At 54.5% G+C, this 19,503-nt stretch overlaps 1 protein-coding gene across 1 annotated transcript in view; it reads left to right on the top strand.

Annotated features, from left to right (window-relative positions):
* Nucleotides 1-19,503, top strand: part of LOC140396616 (inactive serine/threonine-protein kinase TEX14-like) — a 255,190-nt gene that overhangs the window by 157,519 nt on the left and 78,168 nt on the right. Inside the window, exon 13 of the mRNA XM_072485410.1 lies at nt 12,471-12,649. Within this exon, the coding sequence (XP_072341511.1) occupies nt 12,471-12,649 (179 nt within the window). The remainder of the gene's footprint in view (nt 1-12,470; nt 12,650-19,503) is intronic.

Raw genomic sequence — 19,503 nt, 5'->3', positions numbered from 1 at the left:
TCCAGCCTGTTACACAGGAACAGGAGGAGACCCATTCAGCCCCTCTCCAGCCTGTTACACAGGAACAGGAGGAGGCCCATTCAGCCCCTCTCCAGCCTGTTACACAGGAACAGGAGGAGGCCCATTCAGCCCCTCTCCAGCCTGTTACACAGGAACAGGAGGAGGCCCATTCAGCCCCTCTCCAGCCTGTTACACAGGAACAGGAGGAGGTCCATTCAGCCCCTCTCCAGCCTGTTACACAGGAACAGGAGGAGACCCATTCAGCCCCTCTCCAGCCTGTTACACAGCAACTGGAGGAGGCCCATTCAGCCCCTCTCCAGCCTGTTACACAGGAACAGGAGGAGGCCCATTCAGCCCCTCTCCAGCCTGTTACACAGGAACAGAAGGAGGCCCATTCAGCCCCTCTCCAGCTTGTTACCCAGGAACAGGGGGAGGACCATTCAGCCCCTCTCCAGCCTGTTACACAGGAACAGGAGGAGGCCCATTCAGCCCCTCTCCAGCCTGTTACACAGGAACAGGAGGAGGCCCATTCAGCCGCTCTCCAGCCTGTTACACAGGAACAGGAGGAGGCCCATTCAGCCCCTCTCCAGCCTGTTACACAGGAACAGAAGGAGGCCCATTCAGCCCCTCTCCAGCTTGTTACCCAGGAACAGGGGGAGGACCATTCAGCCCCTCTCCAGCCTGTTACACAGGAACAGGAGGAGGCCCATTCAGCCCCTCTCCAGCCCGTTACACAGGAACAGGAGGAGGCCCATTCAGCCCCTCTCCAGCCTGTTACACAGGAACAGAAGGAGGCCCATTCAGCCCCTCTCCAGCTTGTTACCCAGGAACAGGGGGAGGACCATTCAGCCCCTCTCCAGCCTGTTACACAGGAACAGGAGGAGGCCCATTCAGCCCCTCTCCAGCCTGTTACACAGGAACAGGAGGAGGCCCATTCAGCCCCTCTCCAGCCTGTTACAAAGGAACAGGAGGCCCATTCAGCCCCTCTCCAGCCTGTTACCCAGGAACAGGAGGAGGCCCATTCAGCCCCTCTCCAGCCTGTTACACAGGAACAGGAGGAGGCCCATTCAGCCCCTCTCCAGCCTGTTACACAGGAACAGAAGGAGGCCCATTCAGCCCCTCTCCAGCTTGTTACCCAGGAACAGGGGGAGGACCATTCAGCCCCTCTCCAGCCTGTTACACAGGAACAGGAGGAGGCCCATTCAGCCCCTCTCCAGCCTGTTACACAGGAACAGGAGGAGGCCCCATTCAGCCCCTCTCCAGCCTGTTACACAGGAACAGGAGGAGGCCCATTCAGCCCCTCTCCAGCCTGTTACACAGGAACAGGAGGAGGCCCATTCAGCCCCTCTCCAGCCTGTTACACAGGAACAGGAGGAGGCCCATTCAGCCCCTCTCCAGCCTGTTACACAGGAACAGGAGGCCCATTCAGCCCCTCTCCAGCCTGTTACACAGGAACAGGAGGAGGCCCATTCAGCCCCTCTCCAGCCTGTTACACAGGAACAGGAGGAGGCCCATTCAGCCCCTCTCCAGCCTGTTACACAGGAACAGGAGGAGGCCCATTCAGCCCCTCTCCAGCCTGTTACACAGGAACAGGAGGAGGTCCATTCAGCCCCTCTCCAGCCTGTTACACAGGAACAGGAGGAGGCCCATTCAGCCCCTCTCCAGCCTGTTACACAGGAACAGGAGGAGGTCCATTCAGCCCCTCTCCAGCCTGTTACACAGGAACAGGAGGCCCATTCAGCCCCTCTCCAGCCTGTTACACAGGAACAGGAGGCCCATTCAGCCCCTCTCCAGCCTGTTACACAGGAACAGGAGGAGACCCAATCAGCCCCTCTCCAGCCTGTTACACAGCAACTGGAGGAGGCCCATTCAGCCCCTCTCCAGCCTGTTACACAGGAACAGGAGGAGGACCATTCAGCCCCTCTCCAGACTGTTACACAGGAACAGGAGGAGGCCCATTCAGCCCCTCTCCAGCCTGTTACACAGGAACAGGAGGAGGCCCATTCAGCCCCTCTCCAGCCTGTTACACAGGAACAGGAGGAGGCCCATTCAGCCCCTCTCCAGCCTGTTACACAGGAACAGGAGGAGGCCCATTCAGCCCCTCTCCAGCCTGTTACACAGGAACAGGAGGAGGCCCATTCAGCCCCTCTCCAGCCTGTTACACAGGAACAGGAGGAGGCCCATTCAGCCCCTCTCCAGCCTGTTACACAGGAACAGGAGGAGGCCCATTCACCCCTCTCCAGCCTGTTACACAGGAACAGGAGGAGGTCCATTCAGCCCCTCTCCAGCCTGTTACACAGGAACAGGAGGAGACCCATTCAGCCCCTCTACAGCCTGTTACACAGCAACTGGAGGAGGCCCATTCAGCCCCTCTCCAGCCTGTTACACAGGAACAGGAGGAGGCCCATTCAGCCCCTCTCCAGCCTGTTACACAGGAACAGAAGGAGGCCCATTCAGCCCCTCTCCAGCTTGTTACCCAGGAACAGGGGGAGGACCATTCAGCCCCTCTCCAGCCTGTTACACAGGAACAGGAGGAGGCCCATTCAGCCCCTCTCCAGCCTGTTACACAGGAACAGGAGGAGGCCCATTCAGCCCCTCTCCAGCCTGTTACACAGGAACAGAAGGAGGCCCATTCAGCCCCTCTCCAGCCTGTTACACAGGAACAGGAGGAGGCCCATTCAGCCCCTCTCCAGCCTGTTACACAGGAACAGGAGGAGGCCCATTCAGCCCCTCTCCAGCCTGTTACACAGGAACAGAAGGAGGCCCATTCAGCCCCTCTCCAGCTTGTTACCCAGGAACAGGGGGAGGACCATTCAGCCCCTCTCCAGCCTGTTACACAGGAACAGGAGGAGGCCCATTCAGCCCCTCTCCAGCCTGTTACACAGGAACAGGAGGAGGCCCATTCAGCCCCTCTCCAGCCTGTTACACAGGAACAGAAGGAGGCCCATTCAGCCCCTCTCCAGCTTGTTACCCAGGAACAGGGGGAGGACCATTCAGCCCCTCTCCAGCCTGTTACACAGGAACAGGAGGAGGCCCATTCAGCCCCTCTCCAGCCTGTTACACAGGAACAGGAGGAGGCCCATTCAGCCCCTCTCCAGCCTGTTACACAGGAACAGGAGGCCCATTCAGCCCCTCTCCAGCCTGTTACCCAGGAACAGGAGGAGGCCCATTCAGCCCCTCTCCAGCCTGTTACACAGGAACAGGAGGAGGCCCATTCAGCCCCTCTCCAGCCTGTTACACAGGAACAGAAGGAGGCCCATTCAGCCCCTCTCCAGCTTGTTACCCAGGAACAGGGGGAGGACCATTCAGCCCCTCTCCAGCCTGTTACACAGGAACAGGAGGAGGCCCATTCAGCCCATCTCCAGCCTGTTACACAGGAACAGGAGGAGGCCCCATTCAGCCCCTCTCCAGCCTGTTACACAGGAACAGGAGGAGGCCCATTCAGCCCCTCTCCAGCCTGTTACACAGGAACAGGAGGAGGCCCATTCAGCCCCTCTCCAGCCTGTTACACAGGAACAGGAGGAGGCCCATTCAGCCCCTCTCCAGCCTGTTACACAGGAACAGGAGGAGGTCCATTCAGCCCCTCTCCAGCCTGTTACACAGGAACAGGAGGAGGCCCATTCAGCCCCTCTCCAGCCTGTTACACAGGAACAGGAGGAGGTCCATTCAGCCCCTCTCCAGCCTGTTACACAGGAACAGGAGGCCCATTCAGCCCCTCTCCAGCCTGTTACACAGGAACAGGAGGAGGCCCATTCAGCCCCTCTCCAGCCTGTTACACAGGAACAGGAGGAGGTCCATTCAGCCCCTCTCCAGCCTGTTACACAGGAACAGAAGGAGGCCCATTCAGCCCCTCTCCAGCCTGTTACACAGGAACAGGAGGAGGCCCATTCAGCCCCTCTCCAGCCTGTTACACAGGAACAGGAGGAGGCCCCATTCAGCCCCTCTCCAGCCTGTTACACAGGAACAGGAGGAGGCCCATTCAGCCCCTCTCCAGCCCGTTACACAGGAACAGGAGGAGGCCCATTCAGCCCCTCTCCAGCCTGTTACACAGGAACAGAAGGAGGCCCATTCAGCCCCTCTCCAGCTTGTTACCCAGGAACAGGGGGAGGACCATTCAGCCCCTCTCCAGCCTGTTACACAGGAACAGGAGGAGGCCCATTCAGCCCCTCTCCAGCCTGTTACACAGGAACAGGAGGAGGCCCATTCAGCCCCTCTCCAGCCTGTTACAAAGGAACAGGAGGCCCATTCAGCCCCTCTCCAGCCTGTTACCCAGGAACAGGAGGAGGCCCATTCAGCCCCTCTCCAGCCTGTTACACAGGAACAGGAGGAGGCCCATTCAGCCCCTCTCCAGCCTGTTACACAGGAACAGAAGGAGGCCCATTCAGCCCCTCTCCAGCTTGTTACCCAGGAACAGGGGGAGGACCATTCAGCCCCTCTCCAGCCTGTTACACAGGAACAGGAGGAGGCCCATTCAGCCCCTCTCCAGCCTGTTACACAGGAACAGGAGGAGGCCCCATTCAGCCCCTCTCCAGCCTGTTACACAGGAACAGGAGGAGGCCCATTCAGCCCCTCTCCAGCCTGTTACACAGGAACAGGAGGAGGCCCATTCAGCCCCTCTCCAGCCTGTTACACAGGAACAGGAGGAGGCCCATTCAGCCCCTCTCCAGCCTGTTACACAGGAACAGGAGGCCCATTCAGCCCCTCTCCAGCCTGTTACACAGGAACAGGAGGAGGCCCATTCAGCCCCTCTCCAGCCTGTTACACAGGAACAGGAGGAGGCCCATTCAGCCCCTCTCCAGCCTGTTACACAGGAACAGGAGGAGGCCCATTCAGCCCCTCTCCAGCCTGTTACACAGGAACAGGAGGAGGTCCATTCAGCCCCTCTCCAGCCTGTTACACAGGAACAGGAGGAGGCCCATTCAGCCCCTCTCCAGCCTGTTACACAGGAACAGGAGGAGGTCCATTCAGCCCCTCTCCAGCCTGTTACACAGTAACAGGAGGCCCATTCAGCCCCTCTCCAGCCTGTTACACAGGAACAGGAGGCCCATTCAGCCCCTCTCCAGCCTGTTACACAGGAACAGGAGGAGACCCAATCAGCCCCTCTCCAGCCTGTTACACAGCAACTGGAGGAGGCCCATTCAGCCCCTCTCCAGCCTGTTACACAGGAACAGGAGGAGGCCCATTCAGCCCCTCTCCAGCCTGTTACACAGGAACAGGAGGAGGCCCATTCAGCCCCTCTCCAGCCTGTTACACAGGAACAGGAGGAGGCCCATTCAGCCCCTCTCCAGCCTGTTACACAGGAACAGGAGGAGGCCCATTCAGCCCCTCTCCAGCCTGTTACACAGGAACAGGAGGAGGCCCATTCAGCCCCTCTCCAGCCTGTTACACAGGAACAGGAGGAGGTCCATTCAGCCCCTCTCCAGCCTGTTACACAGGAACAGGAGGAGACCCATTCAGCCCCTCTACAGCCTGTTACACAGCAACTGGAGGAGGCCCATTCAGCCCCTCTCCAGCCTGTTACACAGGAACAGGAGGAGGCCCATTCAGCCCCTCTCCAGCCTGTTACACAGGAACAGAAGGAGGCCCATTCAGCCCCTCTCCAGCTTGTTACCCAGGAACAGGGGGAGGACCATTCAGCCCCTCTCCAGCCTGTTACACAGGAACAGGAGGAGGCCCATTCAGCCCCTCTCCAGCCTGTTACACAGGAACAGGAGGAGGCCCATTCAGCCCCTCTCCAGCCTGTTACACAGGAACAGAAGGAGGCCCATTCAGCCCCTCTCCAGCCTGTTACACAGGAACAGGAGGAGGCCCATTCAGCCCCTCTCCAGCCTGTTACACAGGAACAGGAGGAGGCCCATTCAGCCCCTCTCCAGCCTGTTACACAGGAACAGAAGGAGGCCCATTCAGCCCCTCTCCAGCTTGTTACCCAGGAACAGGGGGAGGACCATTCAGCCCCTCTCCAGCCTGTTACACAGGAACAGGAGGAGGCCCATTCAGCCCCTCTCCAGCCTGTTACACAGGAACAGGAGGAGGCCCATTCAGCCCCTCTCCAGCCTGTTACACAGGAACAGAAGGAGGCCCATTCAGCCCCTCTCCAGCTTGTTACCCAGGAACAGGGGGAGGACCATTCAGCCCCTCTCCAGCCTGTTACACAGGAACAGGAGGAGGCCCATTCAGCCCCTCTCCAGCCTGTTACACAGGAACAGGAGGAGGCCCATTCAGCCCCTCTCCAGCCTGTTACACAGGAACAGGAGGCCCATTCAGCCCCTCTCCAGCCTGTTACCCAGGAACAGGAGGAGGCCCATTCAGCCCCTCTCCAGCCTGTTACACAGGAACAGGAGGAGGCCCATTCAGCCCCTCTCCAGCCTGTTACACAGGAACAGGAGGAGGCCCATTCAGCCCCTCTCCAGCTTGTTACCCAGGAACAGGGGGAGGACCATTCAGCCCCTCTCCAGCCTGTTACACAGGAACAGGAGGAGGCCCATTCAGCCCCTCTCCAGCCTGTTACACAGGAACAGGAGGAGGCCCCATTCAGCCCCTCTCCAGCCTGTTACACAGGAACAGGAGGAGGCCCATTCAGCCCCTCTCCAGCCTGTTACACAGGAACAGGAGGAGGCCCATTCAGCCCCTCTCCAGCCTGTTACACAGGAACAGGAGGAGGCCCATTCAGCCCCTCTCCAGCCTGTTACACAGGAACAGGAGGAGGTCCATTCAGCCCCTCTCCAGCCTGTTACACAGGAACAGGAGGAGGCCCATTCAGCCCCTCTCCAGCCTGTTACACAGGAACAGGAGGAGGTCCATTCAGCCCCTCTCCAGCCTGTTGCACAGGAACAGGAGGCCCATTCAGCCCCTCTCCAGCCTGTTACACAGGAACAGGAGGAGGCCCATTCAGCCCCTCTCCAGCCTGTTACACAGGAACAGGAGGAGGTCCATTCAGCCCCTCTCCAGCCTGTTACACAGGAACAGAAGGAGGCCCATTCAGCCCCTCTCCAGCCTGTTACACAGGAACAGGAGGAGGCCCATTCAGCCCCTCTCCAGCCTGTTACACAGGAACAGGAGGAGGCCCATTCAGCCCCTCTCCAGCCTGTTACACAGGAACAGGAGGAGGCCCATTCAGCCCCTCTCGAGTCTGTTATGTGACCGCATGGTCGTTTCCTCATCCAAAAAGCGAAGCAGCCGCACCACCACCGCCCCCAGCGGCTCACCCACCTGCGGCCTCCTGTGGAGCGGCCTGTGTGGCTCGCCCGCCTGCGGTCCACCTGCGGAGCGGCCTGTGTGGCTCGCCCGCCTGCGGTCCACCTGCGGAGCGGCCTGTGTGGCTCGCCCGCCTGCGGTCCACCTGCGGAGCGGCCTGTGTGGCTCGCCCTTCTGCGGTCCACCTGCGGAGCGGCCTGTGTGGCTCGCCCACCTGCGGTCCACCTGCGGAGCGGCCTGTGTGGCTCGCCCACCTGCGGAGCGGCCTGTGCAGCTCGGTCCACCTCGAGGGACCGGTCAAAAGCCGCCCCATCTCCAACAGTCTCGCCGCATACACAGCAGCCTTCAGGCATCTGCACGGTCCCCCCCATTCTGCCTCCTGGAGCGGTTCGCCAGCTCGTCCACCTTGCCCACATCACCCCCCCCCCCCCCCCCCCCGCCTCCGTCACCAACGAGGCCAACTGCTCCTCGTGCTCCCCCACCGCCTCCTCCACTTTGTGTCTCACTCGGCCCTGGGCCTCCAGCCCCTGCTCCCCTTGCTCAGTCCCAGATCTCCGCAGTTCCACCACCGTGGCCCTGGTCCTCCAGGGACTCTTTCCTCTGCTGCAGGAGCGTGTTGGTCAAGGACTTCACCAGCTGCTCCGTCGACCACTGGGCGAGCAGCGCCACCCCCTTGCCCTCCGCCATCTTGGTAAAGATCCTCCAGCTCCAGCTGCTCTTCCTGGTGGCGCTCCTCGCCTACTGATCCATGCACCAGGCTCACCAGAGGAGTATTCCCTTCCCCGGACACTCCTGAGCCATACACCCCTACGGAGTATTCCCTTCCCTGAGCACTGCTGCACCTTTTGCCCTCAAATACCACACCCTTTGGGCAGGGAAAGACCGCACAAATCCACCTCGAGCGGGACCCACCAAATGTGCGACCACTCACTCCATGGCCGCCAGCGGAAGTCCTTCATCTCACCGTCCTGCTGCCGCGCCCACACGTCCGTCCTTGGCCCCACCGCAAGCTGGAGGAGCAGCACTTTGTCTTCCGATTGGGCACCTTACAGCGCTCAGCAATGAATTCAACAACTTCATTCCCGCCCCCCCCCCGGCCCTCTACAAGGGCTGTTCTGTAACCTGTGCTTGATGTGGCTTTCGTTGAGGCCTGACCCTCGTTCTGCTGCTAAAACACTCTCCGATCTAGCCTGTGTGCCGCTATTAGCACCTGCCTTGGTCGGTGACACTACCATTAACACGCCTCCTGTCTCCTGTGTGCAATCTATCTCTGGCACTCCCTTCTATCCCTGACATTGTGCTGTGCGTCGCTCCCTCTCTTCAACAGTTGTAAAACCCACCCCATTTCTCCCAATCTCCAGCTCTAGAGAAGGGTCGTACAGATTCCGCATTCATTCTCTTTCCCGCTTGACACACACTGAGTTTTTCCAGCAAGTTCTGTTTTTAGGTCGGATTTCCAGCACCTGCAGTAATTTACTTTAACAGTGACCCACCTGTACCCCGCCCGGTTATGTTGACCCGCCATTGCTGTGATGAATACGGGGATTGTTGTGTATGTCCTTGGTGCAGTAAGGGTTAAAATCCTGGGTTAGTAGAACAAAGAACAAAGAAAATTACATCACAGGAACAGGCCCTTCGGCCCTCCAAGCCCGTGCCGACCATGCTGCCCGACTAAACTACAATCTTCTACACTTCCTGGGTCCGTATCCCTCTATTCCCATCCTATTCATATATTTGTCAAGATGCCCCTTAAATGTCACTATCGTCCCTGCTTCCACCACCTCCTCCGGTAGCGAGTTCCAGGCACCCACTACCCTCTGTGTAAAAAACTGGCCTCGTACATCTCCTCTAAACCTTGCCCCTCGCACTTTAAACCTATGCCCCCTAGTAACTGACCCCTCTACCCTGGGGAAAAGCCTTTGACTATCCACTCTGCCTATGCCCCTCATAATTTTGTAGACCTCTATCAGGTCGCCCCTCAACCTCCTTCGTTCCAGTGAGAACAAACCGAGTTTATTCAACCGCTCCTCATAGCTAATGCCCTCCATACCAGGCAACATTCTGGTAAATCTCTTCTGCACCCTCTCCAAAGCCTCCACATGCTTCTGGTAGTGTGGCGACCAGAATTGAACACTATTCTCCAAGTGTGGCCTAACTAAGGTTCTATACAGCTGCAACATGACTTGCCAATTCTTATACTCAATGCCCCGGCCAATGAAGGCAAGCATGCCGTATGCCTTCTTGACTACCTTCTCCGCCTGTGTTGCCCCTTTCAGTGACCTGTGGACCTGTACACCTAGATCTCTCTGACTTTCAATACTCTTGAGGGTTCTACCATTCACTGTATATTCCCTACCTGCATTAGACCTTCCAAAATGCATTACCTCACATTTGTCCAGATTAAACTCCATCTGTCATCTCTCCGCCCAAGTCTCCAGACAATCTAAATCCTGCTGTATCCTCTGACAGTCCTCATCGCTATCCGCAATTCCACCAACCTTTGTGTCGTCTGCAAACTTACTAATCAGACCAGTTACATTTTCCTCCAAATCATTTATATGTACTACAAACAGCAAAGGTCCCAGCACTGATCCCTGTGGAACACCACTGGTCACAGCCCTCCAATTAGAAAAGCATCCTTCCATTGCTACTCTCTGCCTTCTATGACCGAGCCAGTTCTGTATCCACCTTGCTAGCTCACCCCTGATCCCGTGTGACTTCACCTTTTGTACTAGTCTACCATGAGGGACCTTGTCAAAGGCCTTACTGAAGTCCATATAAACAACATCCACTGCCTTACCTGCATCAATCATCTTTGTGACCTCTTCGAAAAACTCTATCAAGTTAGTGAGACACGACCTCCCCTTCACAAAACCATGCTGCCTCTCACTAATACGTCCATTTGCTTCCAAATGGGAGTAGATCCTGTCTCGAAGAATTCTCTCCAGTAATTTCCCTACCACTGACGTAAGGCTCACCGGCCTGTAGTTCCCTGGATTATCCTTGCTACCCTTCTTAAACAGAGGAACAACATTGGCTATTCTCCAGTTCTCCGGGACATCACCTGAAGACAGTGAGGATCCAAAGATTTCTGTCAAGGCCTCAGCAATTTCCTCTCCAGCCTCCTTCAGTATTCTGGGGTAGATCCCATCCGGCCCTGGGGACTTATCTACCTTAATATTTTTCAAGACGCCCAACACCTCGTCTTTTTGGATCTCAATGTGACCCAGGCTATCTGCACCCCCTTCTCCAGACTCAACATCTACCAATTTCTTCTCTTTGGTGAATACTGATGCAAAGTATTCATTTAGTACCTCGCCCATTACAAAGAAAATTACAGCACAGGAACCGGCCCTTCGGCCCTCCCAGCCTGCGCCGATCCAGATCCTTTATCTAAACCTGTCTTCTATTTCCCAAGGATCTACTTCCCTCTGTTCCCCGCCCGTTCATATATCTGTCTAGATGCATCTTAAATGATGCTACCTTGCCCGCCTCTACCACCTCCGCTGGCAAAGCGTTCCAGGCACCCACCACCCTCTGCGTAAAAAACTTTCCACGCACATCTCCCTTAAACTTTCCCCCTCTCACCTTGAAATCGTGACCCCTTGTAATTGACACCCCCACTCTTGGAAAAAGCTTGTTGCTATCCACCCTGTCCATACCTCTCATAATTTTGTAGACCTCAATCAGGTCCCCCCTCAACCTCCGTCTTTCCAACAAAAACAATCCTAATCTACTCAACCTTTCTTCATAGCCAGCACCCTCCATAGCAGGCAACATCCTGGTGAACCTCCTCTGCACCCTCTCGAAAGCATCCACATCCTTCTGGTAATGTGGCGACCAGAACTGCACGCAGTATTCCAAATGTGGCCTAACGAAAGTCCGGTACAACTGTAACATGACCTGCCGACTCTTGTACTTAATACCTCGTCCGATGAAGGCAAGCATGCTGTATGCCTTCTTGACCACTCTATCGACCTGCGTTGCCACCTTCAGGGTACAATGGACCTGAACTCCCAGATCTCTCTGGGCATCAATTTTCCCCAGGACTCTTCCATTGACCGTATAGTCCGCTCTTGAATTAGATCTTCCAAAATGCATCACCTCGCAATTGCCTGGATTGAACTCCATCTGCCATTTCTCTGCCCAACTCTCCAATCTATCTATATTTTGCTGTATATAGTGTGTGTGACTGCTGCATAATATTTGTAAAAATCCTGGTTTGCAAAACATCGAGGCTTTTTTGTAGCCAGAGGTGCAATTAAAGCCTTGTAAAAGCTTGGGCTAATGGATTCCTGTTTGGATTAAGAGGGTTCCCCCGGGGAGTAGATGGTTGGCGACATTGGGCGAAAGTCTGCGCCTGACGCCGCTGGCGGCCGTATTCCCGATGAGGCGGAGAATCCCACGTTAGCGAAGAAGAAAACTGGCCCGGCGCCTGGCAGGGTTGTCAGCACGGGACCTCGCGATCGGGCCACCCGCTCAAAATGGCGGCCCGATCGCTTTGCCAGCGGAGGTGGTAGAGGCGGGCACGATAGCATCATTTAAGATGCATCGAGACAGATATATGAACGGGCGGGGAACAGAGGGAAGTAGATCCTTGGAAAATAGGCGACAGGTTTAGATAAAGGATCTGGATCGGCGCAGGCTGGGAGGGCCGAAGGGCCTGTTCCTGTGCTGGAATTTTCTTTGTTCTTTGTTCTACTGACCCAGGATTTTAACCCTTACTGCACCAAGGACATATACAACAATCCCCGTATTCATCACAGCAATGGCGGGTCAACATAACCGGGCGGGGTACAGGTGGGTCACTGTTAAAGTAAATTCCTGCAGGTGAGAGGTATGGACAGGCCCGATTGCGGGATTCCCAATGGAATCCCTTGCAATCGTTGCCGTGCGTGCATCGATTTGCACGGCGGAGGGGTTGCCCCCTGGTGTTGGAGCTGCGGCCATCTTAGCAGAGGGGCGGAGATTGTTCAAGTCAGTCTCAGAGAACACCTCTTAAACACGTACGTCTGGGTCTGCTAACTGTATTTGAAAGTGGATTGGGAGCTGAGATGCTTCTGTTGTTTGAGTGGGAATAAAGATAGCAGTTAAGGGTGACTGTGTCACTGTACTGCATATCATTGTTTAAGGGGTATTTGTAAGGGGTATTACCGCAACCCCCAGTGCCAATAATCTCCCCATTATTCATTAACCTGAAGACACCGTGGCCCCGTCCCCTCCTTTCTGTCCCGTCTGGGATCTGAACCTCTCTGTGTGACTTCCCTCCCCCTCAGGAATGTGTTACTATGAAGTGGATTTCAGCTCAAGTCAGAGTTACTACTCCACATACAGTCAGTACCAGAGCAGCGAAGCCAGCACAGGCCTGCCAGCGGGAACAGCTCCCCCGGGACACCAGCCTGATGGGAGGACTGAGAATCAGACAAAGGTCACACCGTCGCCCGACACCCTGATGGTAAGTCTATTCGCAAGGTGAGGGAGTGGAACGGAGGATCAGAAGGACGCCATTCAGCCCCTCTCCAGCCTGTTACACAGGAACAGGAGGAGGCCCATTCAGCCCCTCTCCAGCCTGTTACACAGGAACAGGAGGAGGCCCATTCAGCCCCTCTCCAGCCTGTTACACAGGAACAGGAGGAGGCCCCATTCAGCCCCTCTCCAGCCTGTTACCCAGGAACAGGAGAAACCCCATTCAGCCCGTTACACAGGACCAGGAGGAGGCCCATTCAGCCCCTCTCCAGCCTGTTACCCAGGAACAGGAGGAGGCCCATTCAGCCCCTCTCCAGTCTGTTACACAGGAACAGGAGGAGGCCCATTCAGCCCCTCTCCAGCCTGTTACAGTGGACCAGGAGGAGGCCCATTCAGCCCCTCTCCAGCCTGTTACCCAGGAACAGGAGGAGCCCCATTCAGCCCCTCTCCAGCCTGTTACACAGGAACAGGAGGCCCATTCAGCCCCTCTCCAGTCTGTTACACAGGAACAGGAGGCCCATTCAGCCCCTCTCCAGTCTGTTACACAGGAACAGGAGGAGGCCCATTCAGCCCCTCTCCAGCCTGTTACAGAGGACCAGGAGGAGGCCCATTCAGCCCCTCTCCAGCCTGTTACCCAGGAACAGGAGGAGCCCCATTCAGCCCCTCTCCAGCCTGTTACACAGGAACAGGAGGCCCATTCAGCCCCTCTCCAGTCTGTTACACAGGAACAGGAGGAGGCCCATTCAGCCCCTCTCCAGCCTGTTACAGAGGAACAGGAGGAGGCCCATTCAGCCCGTCTCCAGCCTGTTACACAGGAACAGGAGGAGGCCCATTCAGCCCCTCTCCAGCCTGTTGCACAGGAACAGGAGGAGACCCCATTCAGCCCCTCTCCAGCCTGTTACACAGGAACAGGAGGAGGCCCATTCAGCCCCTCTCCAGCCTGTTACAGAGGAACAGGAGGAGGCCCATTCAGCCCCAGTGAGAGTCATTCCCCCTGGTGCTCATGGGGGTGGGGGGGGGGGGGGGTGGTGGAGATGGGCACACATATACCAGGGAGAATCGGTGCCCGTGGGGGGACCCGTACCCCGGGAGAGTCGGTGCCCGTGAGGGGGACCCGTACCCCGGGGAGAGTCGGTGCCCGTGGGGGGGACCCGTACCCCGGGGAGAGTCAGTGCCTGTGGGGGGGGGGGGGGGACCCGTACCCCGGGGAGAGTCAGTGCCCGTGGGGGGACCCGTACCCAGGGGAGAGTCGGTGCCCGTGGGGATCAGTTCTGGGTCCTCTGCTGTTTGTGATTTTCATTAATGACTTGGATGAGGGAGTTGAAGGGTGGGTCAGTAAATTTGCAGACGATACGAAGATTGGTGGAGTTGTGGATAGTGAGGAGGGCTGTTGTCGGCTGCAAAGAGACATAGATAGGATGCAGAGCTGGGCTGAGAAGTGGCAGATGGAGTTTAACCCTGAAAAGTGTGAGGTTGTTCATTTTGGAAGGACAAATATGAATGCGGAATACAGGGTTAACGGTTGAGTTCTTGGCAATGTGGAGGAGCAGAGAGATCTTGGGGTCTATGTTCATACATCTTTGAAAGTTGCCACTCAAGTGGATAGAGTTGTGAAGAAGGCCTGTGGTGTGCTCGCGTTCATTAACAGAGGGATTGAATTTAAGAGCCGTGCGGTGATGATGCAGCTGTACAAAACTTTGGTAAGGCCACATTTGGAGTACTGTGTACAGTTCTGGTCGCCTCATTTTAGGAAGGATGTGGAAGCTTTGGAAAAGGTGCAAAGGAGATTTACCAGGATGTTGCCTGGAATGGAGAGTAGGTCTTACGAGGAAAGGTTGAGGGTGCTAGGCCTTTTCTCATTAGAACGGAGAAGGATGAGGGGCGTCTTGATAGAGGTTTATAAGATGATCAGGAGAATAGATGGAGTAGACAGTCAGAGGCTTTTTCCCCGGGTGGAACAAACCATTACAAGGGGACATAAATTTAAGGTGAAAGGTGGAAGATATAGGAGGGATATCAGAGGTAGGTTCTTTACCCAGAGAGCAGTGGGGGCATGGAATGCACTGCCTGTGGAAGTAGTTGAGTCGGAAACATTAGGGACCTTCAAGCAGCTATTGGATTGGTACATGGATTACGGTAAAATGATATAGTGTAGATTTATTTGTTCTTAAGGGCACCGTCTATCTCTCCGTCTATCTCTATCTCTCCGTCTCTCCGTCTATCCGTCTATCTCTCCGTCTATCCGTCTATCTCTCCGTCTATCTCTATCTCTCCGTCTATCCGTCTATCTCTCCGTCTATCTCTATCTCTCCGTCTATCTCTATCTCTCCGTCTATCTCTATCTCTCCGTCTATCTCTATCTCTCCGTCTCTCCGTCTATCTCCGTCTCTCCGTCTATCTCTATCTATCCGTCTATCTCTATCTCTCCGTCTATCTCTCCGTCTATCCGTCTATCTCTCCGTCTATCTCTATCTCTCCGTCTATCTCCGTCTCTCCGTCTATCTCCATTTATCCGTCTATCTCCATCTGTCTCTCCGTCTATCTCTCCGTCTCTCCGTCTATCTCCGTCTCTCCGTCTATCTCTCCGTCTATCTCCGTCTGTCTCTCCGTCTATCTCTATCTCTCCGTCCATCTCTCCGTCTATCTCTATCTCTCCGTCCATCTCTCCGTCTATCTCTATCTCTCCGTCCATCTCTCCGTCTATCTCTATCTCTCCGTCTATCTCTACGTCTATCTCTACGTCTATCTCTATCTCTCCGTCTATCTCTATCTCTCCGTCCATCTCTCCGTCTATCTCTATCTCTCCGTCCATCTCTCCGTCTATCTCTATCTCTCCGTCCATCTCTCCGTCTATCTCTATCTCTCCGTCTCTCTCTATCTCTCCGTCTATCCGTCTATCTCTCCGTCCATCTCTCCGTCTATCTCTATCTCTCCGTCTATCTCTATCTCTCCGTCCATCTCTCCGTCTATCTCTATCTCTCCGTCCATCTCTCCGTCTATCTCTATCTCTCCGTCCATCTCTCCGTCTATCTCTATCTCTCCGTCCATCTCTCCGTCTATCTCTATCTCTCCGTCCATCTCTCCGTCTATCTCTATCTCTCCGTCCATCTCTACGTCTATCTCTATCTCTCCGTCTATCTCTACGTCTATCTCTATCTCTCCGTCTATCCGTCTATCTCTCCGTCTATCCGTCTATCTCTATCTCTCCGTCCATCTCTCCGTCTATCTCTATCTCTCCGTCTATCTCTCCGTCTATCTCTATCTCTCCGTCTATCTCTCCGTCTATCCGTCTATCTCTCCGTCTATCCGTCTATCTCTATCTCTCCGTCCATCTCTCCGTCTATCTCTATCTCTCCGTCTATCTCTCCGTCTATCTCTATCTCTCCGTCTATCTCTATCTCTCCGTCTATCTCTCCGTCTATCTCTATCTCTCCGTCTCTCCGTCTATCCGTCTATCTCTCCGTCTATCCGTCTATCTCTCCGTCTATCTCTATCTCTCCGTCTATCTCTATCTCTCCGTCTATCTCCGTCTCTCCGTCTATCTCTATCTATCCGTCTATCTCTATCTCTCCGTCTATCCGTCTATCTCTCCGTCTATCTCTATCTCTCCGTCTATCTCTATCTCTCCGTCTATCTCCGTCTCTCCGTCTATCTCTATCTATCCGTCTATCTCTATCTCTCCGTCTATCTCTCCGTCTATCCGTCTATCTCTCCGTCTATCTCTATCTCTCCGTCTATCTCCGTCTCTCCGTCTATCTCCATTTATCCGTCTATCTCCATCTATCCATCTGTCTCTCCGTCTATCTCTCCGTCTCTCCGTCTCTCCGTCTATCTCTCCGTCTATCTCCGTCTGTCTCTCCGTCTATCTCTATCTCTCCGTCCATCTCTCCGTCTATCTCTATCTCTCCGTCTATCTCTACGTCTATCTCTATCTCTCCGTCCATCTCTCCGTCTATCTCTATCTCTCCGTCCATCTCTACGTCTATCTCTATCTCTCCGTCCATCTCTCCGTCTATCTCTATCTCTCCGTCTATCTCTACGTCTATCTCTATCTCTCCGTCTATCTCTACGTCTATCTCTATCTCTCCGTCTATCCGTCTATCTCTCCGTCTATCCGTCTATCTCTATCTCTCCGTCCATCTCTCCGTCTATCTCCATCTCTCCGTCTATCTCTCCGTCTATCTCTATCTCTCCGTCTATCTCTATCTCTCCGTCTATCTCTCCATCTATCTCTATCTCTCCGTCTCTCCGTCTATCCGTCTATCTCTCCGTCTATCCGTCTATCTCTCCGTCTATCTCTATCTCTCCGTCTATCTCTATCTCTCCGTCTATCTCTATCTCTCCGTCTATCTCCGTCTCTCCGTCTATCTCTATCTATCCGTCTATCTCTATCTCTCCGTCTATCTCTCCGTCTATCCGTCTATCTCTCCGTCTATCTCTATCTCACCGTCTATCTCCGTCTCTCCGTCTATCTCCATTTATCCGTCTATCTCCATCTATCCATCTGTCTCTCCGTCTATCTCTCCGTCTCTCCGTCTCTCCGTCTATCTCTCCGTCTATCTCTCCGTCACTCCGTCTATCTCCGTCTCTCCGTCTATCTCTCCGTCTATCTCTCCGTCTCTCCGTCTATCTCCGTCTCTCCGTCTATCTCTCCGTCTATCTCTATCTCTCCGTCTATCTCTATCTCTCCGTCTATCTCTCCGTCTCTCCGTCTATCTCCGTCTCTCCGTCTATCTCTCCGTCTATCTCTCTCTCCGTCTATCTCTATCTCTCCGTCTATCTCTATCTCTCCGTCTATCTCTATCTCTCCGTCTATCTCTATCTCTCCGTCTATCTCCGTCTCTCCGTCTATCTCCGTCTATCTCCGTCTCTCCGTCTATCTCTCCGTCTATCTCTATCTCTCCGTCTATCTCTATCTCTCCGTCTATCTCCATCTCTCCGTCTATCTCCGTCTCTCCGTCTATCTCCGTCTCTCCGTCTATCTCTATCTCTCCGTCTATCTCTATCTCTCCGTCTATCTCTATCTCTCCGTCTATCTCCATCTCTCCGTCTATCTCCGTCTCTCCGTCTATCTCTCCGTCTATCTCCATCTCTCCGTCTATCTCTCCGTCTATCTCCATCTCTCCGTCCATCTCTCCGTCTATCTCCATCTCTCCGTCTATCCGTCTATCTCTATCTCTCCGTCTCTCCGTCTATCTCTATCTCTCCGTCTATCTCTCCGTCTATCTCTATCTCTCCGTCTCTCCGTCTATCTCTATCTCTCCGTCTATCTCTATCTCTCCGTCTATCTCTATCTCTCCGTCTATCTCTATCTCTCCGTCTAACTCTATCTCTCCGTCTCTCCGTCTATCTCTATCTCTCCGTCTATCTCTATCTCTCCGTCTATCTCTATCTCTCCGTCTATCTCTATCTCTCCATCTCTCCGTCTCTCCGTCTATTTCTCCGTCTATCTCCGTCTCTCCGTCTATCTCTCCGTCTATCTCTCCGTCTATCTCCATCTCTCCGTCTATCTCTCCGTCTATCTCCGTCTATCTCTCCGTCTATCTCTCCGTCTATCTCTCCGTCTATCTCTGTCTCTCCATCTCTCCGTCTATCTCTCCGTCTATCTCTATCTCTCCGTCTATCTCTATCTCTCCGTCTATCTCTATCTCTCCGTTTATCTCTCCGTCTATCTCTATCTCTCCGTCTCTCCGTCTATCTCTATCTCTCCGTCTATCTCTATCTCTCCGTCTATCTCTATCTCTCCGTCTATCTCTCCGTCTATCCGTCTATCTCTATCTCTCCGTCTCTCCGTCTATCTCTATCTCTCCGTCTATCTCTCCGTCTATCTCTATCTCTCCGTCTCTCCGTCTATCTCTATCTCTCCGTCTATCTCTATCTCTCCGTCTATCTCTATCTCTCCGTCTATCTCTATCTCTCCGTCTATCTCTATCTCTCCGTCTCTCCGTCTATCTGTATCTCTCCGTCTATCTCTATCTCTCCGTCTATCTCTATCTCTCCATCTCTCCGTCTCTCCGTCTATTTCTCCGTCTATCTCCGTCTATCTCTATCTCTCCGTCCATCTCTCCGTCTATCTCTATCTCTCCGTCTATCTCTACGTCTATCTCTATCTCTCCGTCCATCTCTCCGTCTATCTCTATCTCTCCGTCCATCTCTACGTCTATCTCTATCTCTCCGTCCATCTCTCCGTCTATCTCTATCTCTCCGTCTATCTCTACGTCTATCTCTATCTCTCCGTCTATCTCTACGTCTATCTCTATCTCTCCGTCTATCCGTCTATCTCTCCGTCTATCCGTCTATCTCTATCTCTCCGTCCATCTCTCCGTCTATCTCTATCTCTCCGTCTATCTCTCCGTCTATCTCTATCTCTCCGTCTATCTCTCCGTCTATCTCTATCTCTCCGTCTCTCCGTCTATCCGTCTATCTCTCCGTCTATCCGTCTATCTCTCCGTCTATCTCTATCTCTCCGTCTATCTCTATCTATCCGTCTATCTCTATCTCTCCGTCTATCTCCGTCTCTCCGTCTATCTCTCCGTCTATCTCTATCTCTCCGTCTATCTCCGTCTCTCCGTCTATCTCCATTTATCCGTCTATCTCCATCTATCCATCTGTCTCTCCGTCTATCTCTCCGTCTCTCCGTCTATCTCCGTCTCTCCGTCTATCTCTCCGTCTATCTCCGTCTGTCTCTCCGTCTATCTCCGTCTCTCCGTCTATCTCTCCGTCTATCTCTCCGTCTCTCCGTCTATCTCCGTCTCTCCGTCTATCTCTCCGTCTATCTCTATCTCTCCGTCTATCTCTATCTCTCCGTCTATCTCTCCGTCTCTCCGTCTATCTCCGTCTCTC

This window comes from Scyliorhinus torazame, chromosome 19, assembly GCF_047496885.1.
Source record: "Scyliorhinus torazame isolate Kashiwa2021f chromosome 19, sScyTor2.1, whole genome shotgun sequence".
In the NCBI taxonomy this organism is placed as follows: domain Eukaryota; kingdom Metazoa; phylum Chordata; class Chondrichthyes; order Carcharhiniformes; family Scyliorhinidae; genus Scyliorhinus; species Scyliorhinus torazame.
The sequence above is the reverse complement of the archived record's forward strand: the minus strand, read 5'-3'. Positions and strand labels throughout refer to the sequence as shown.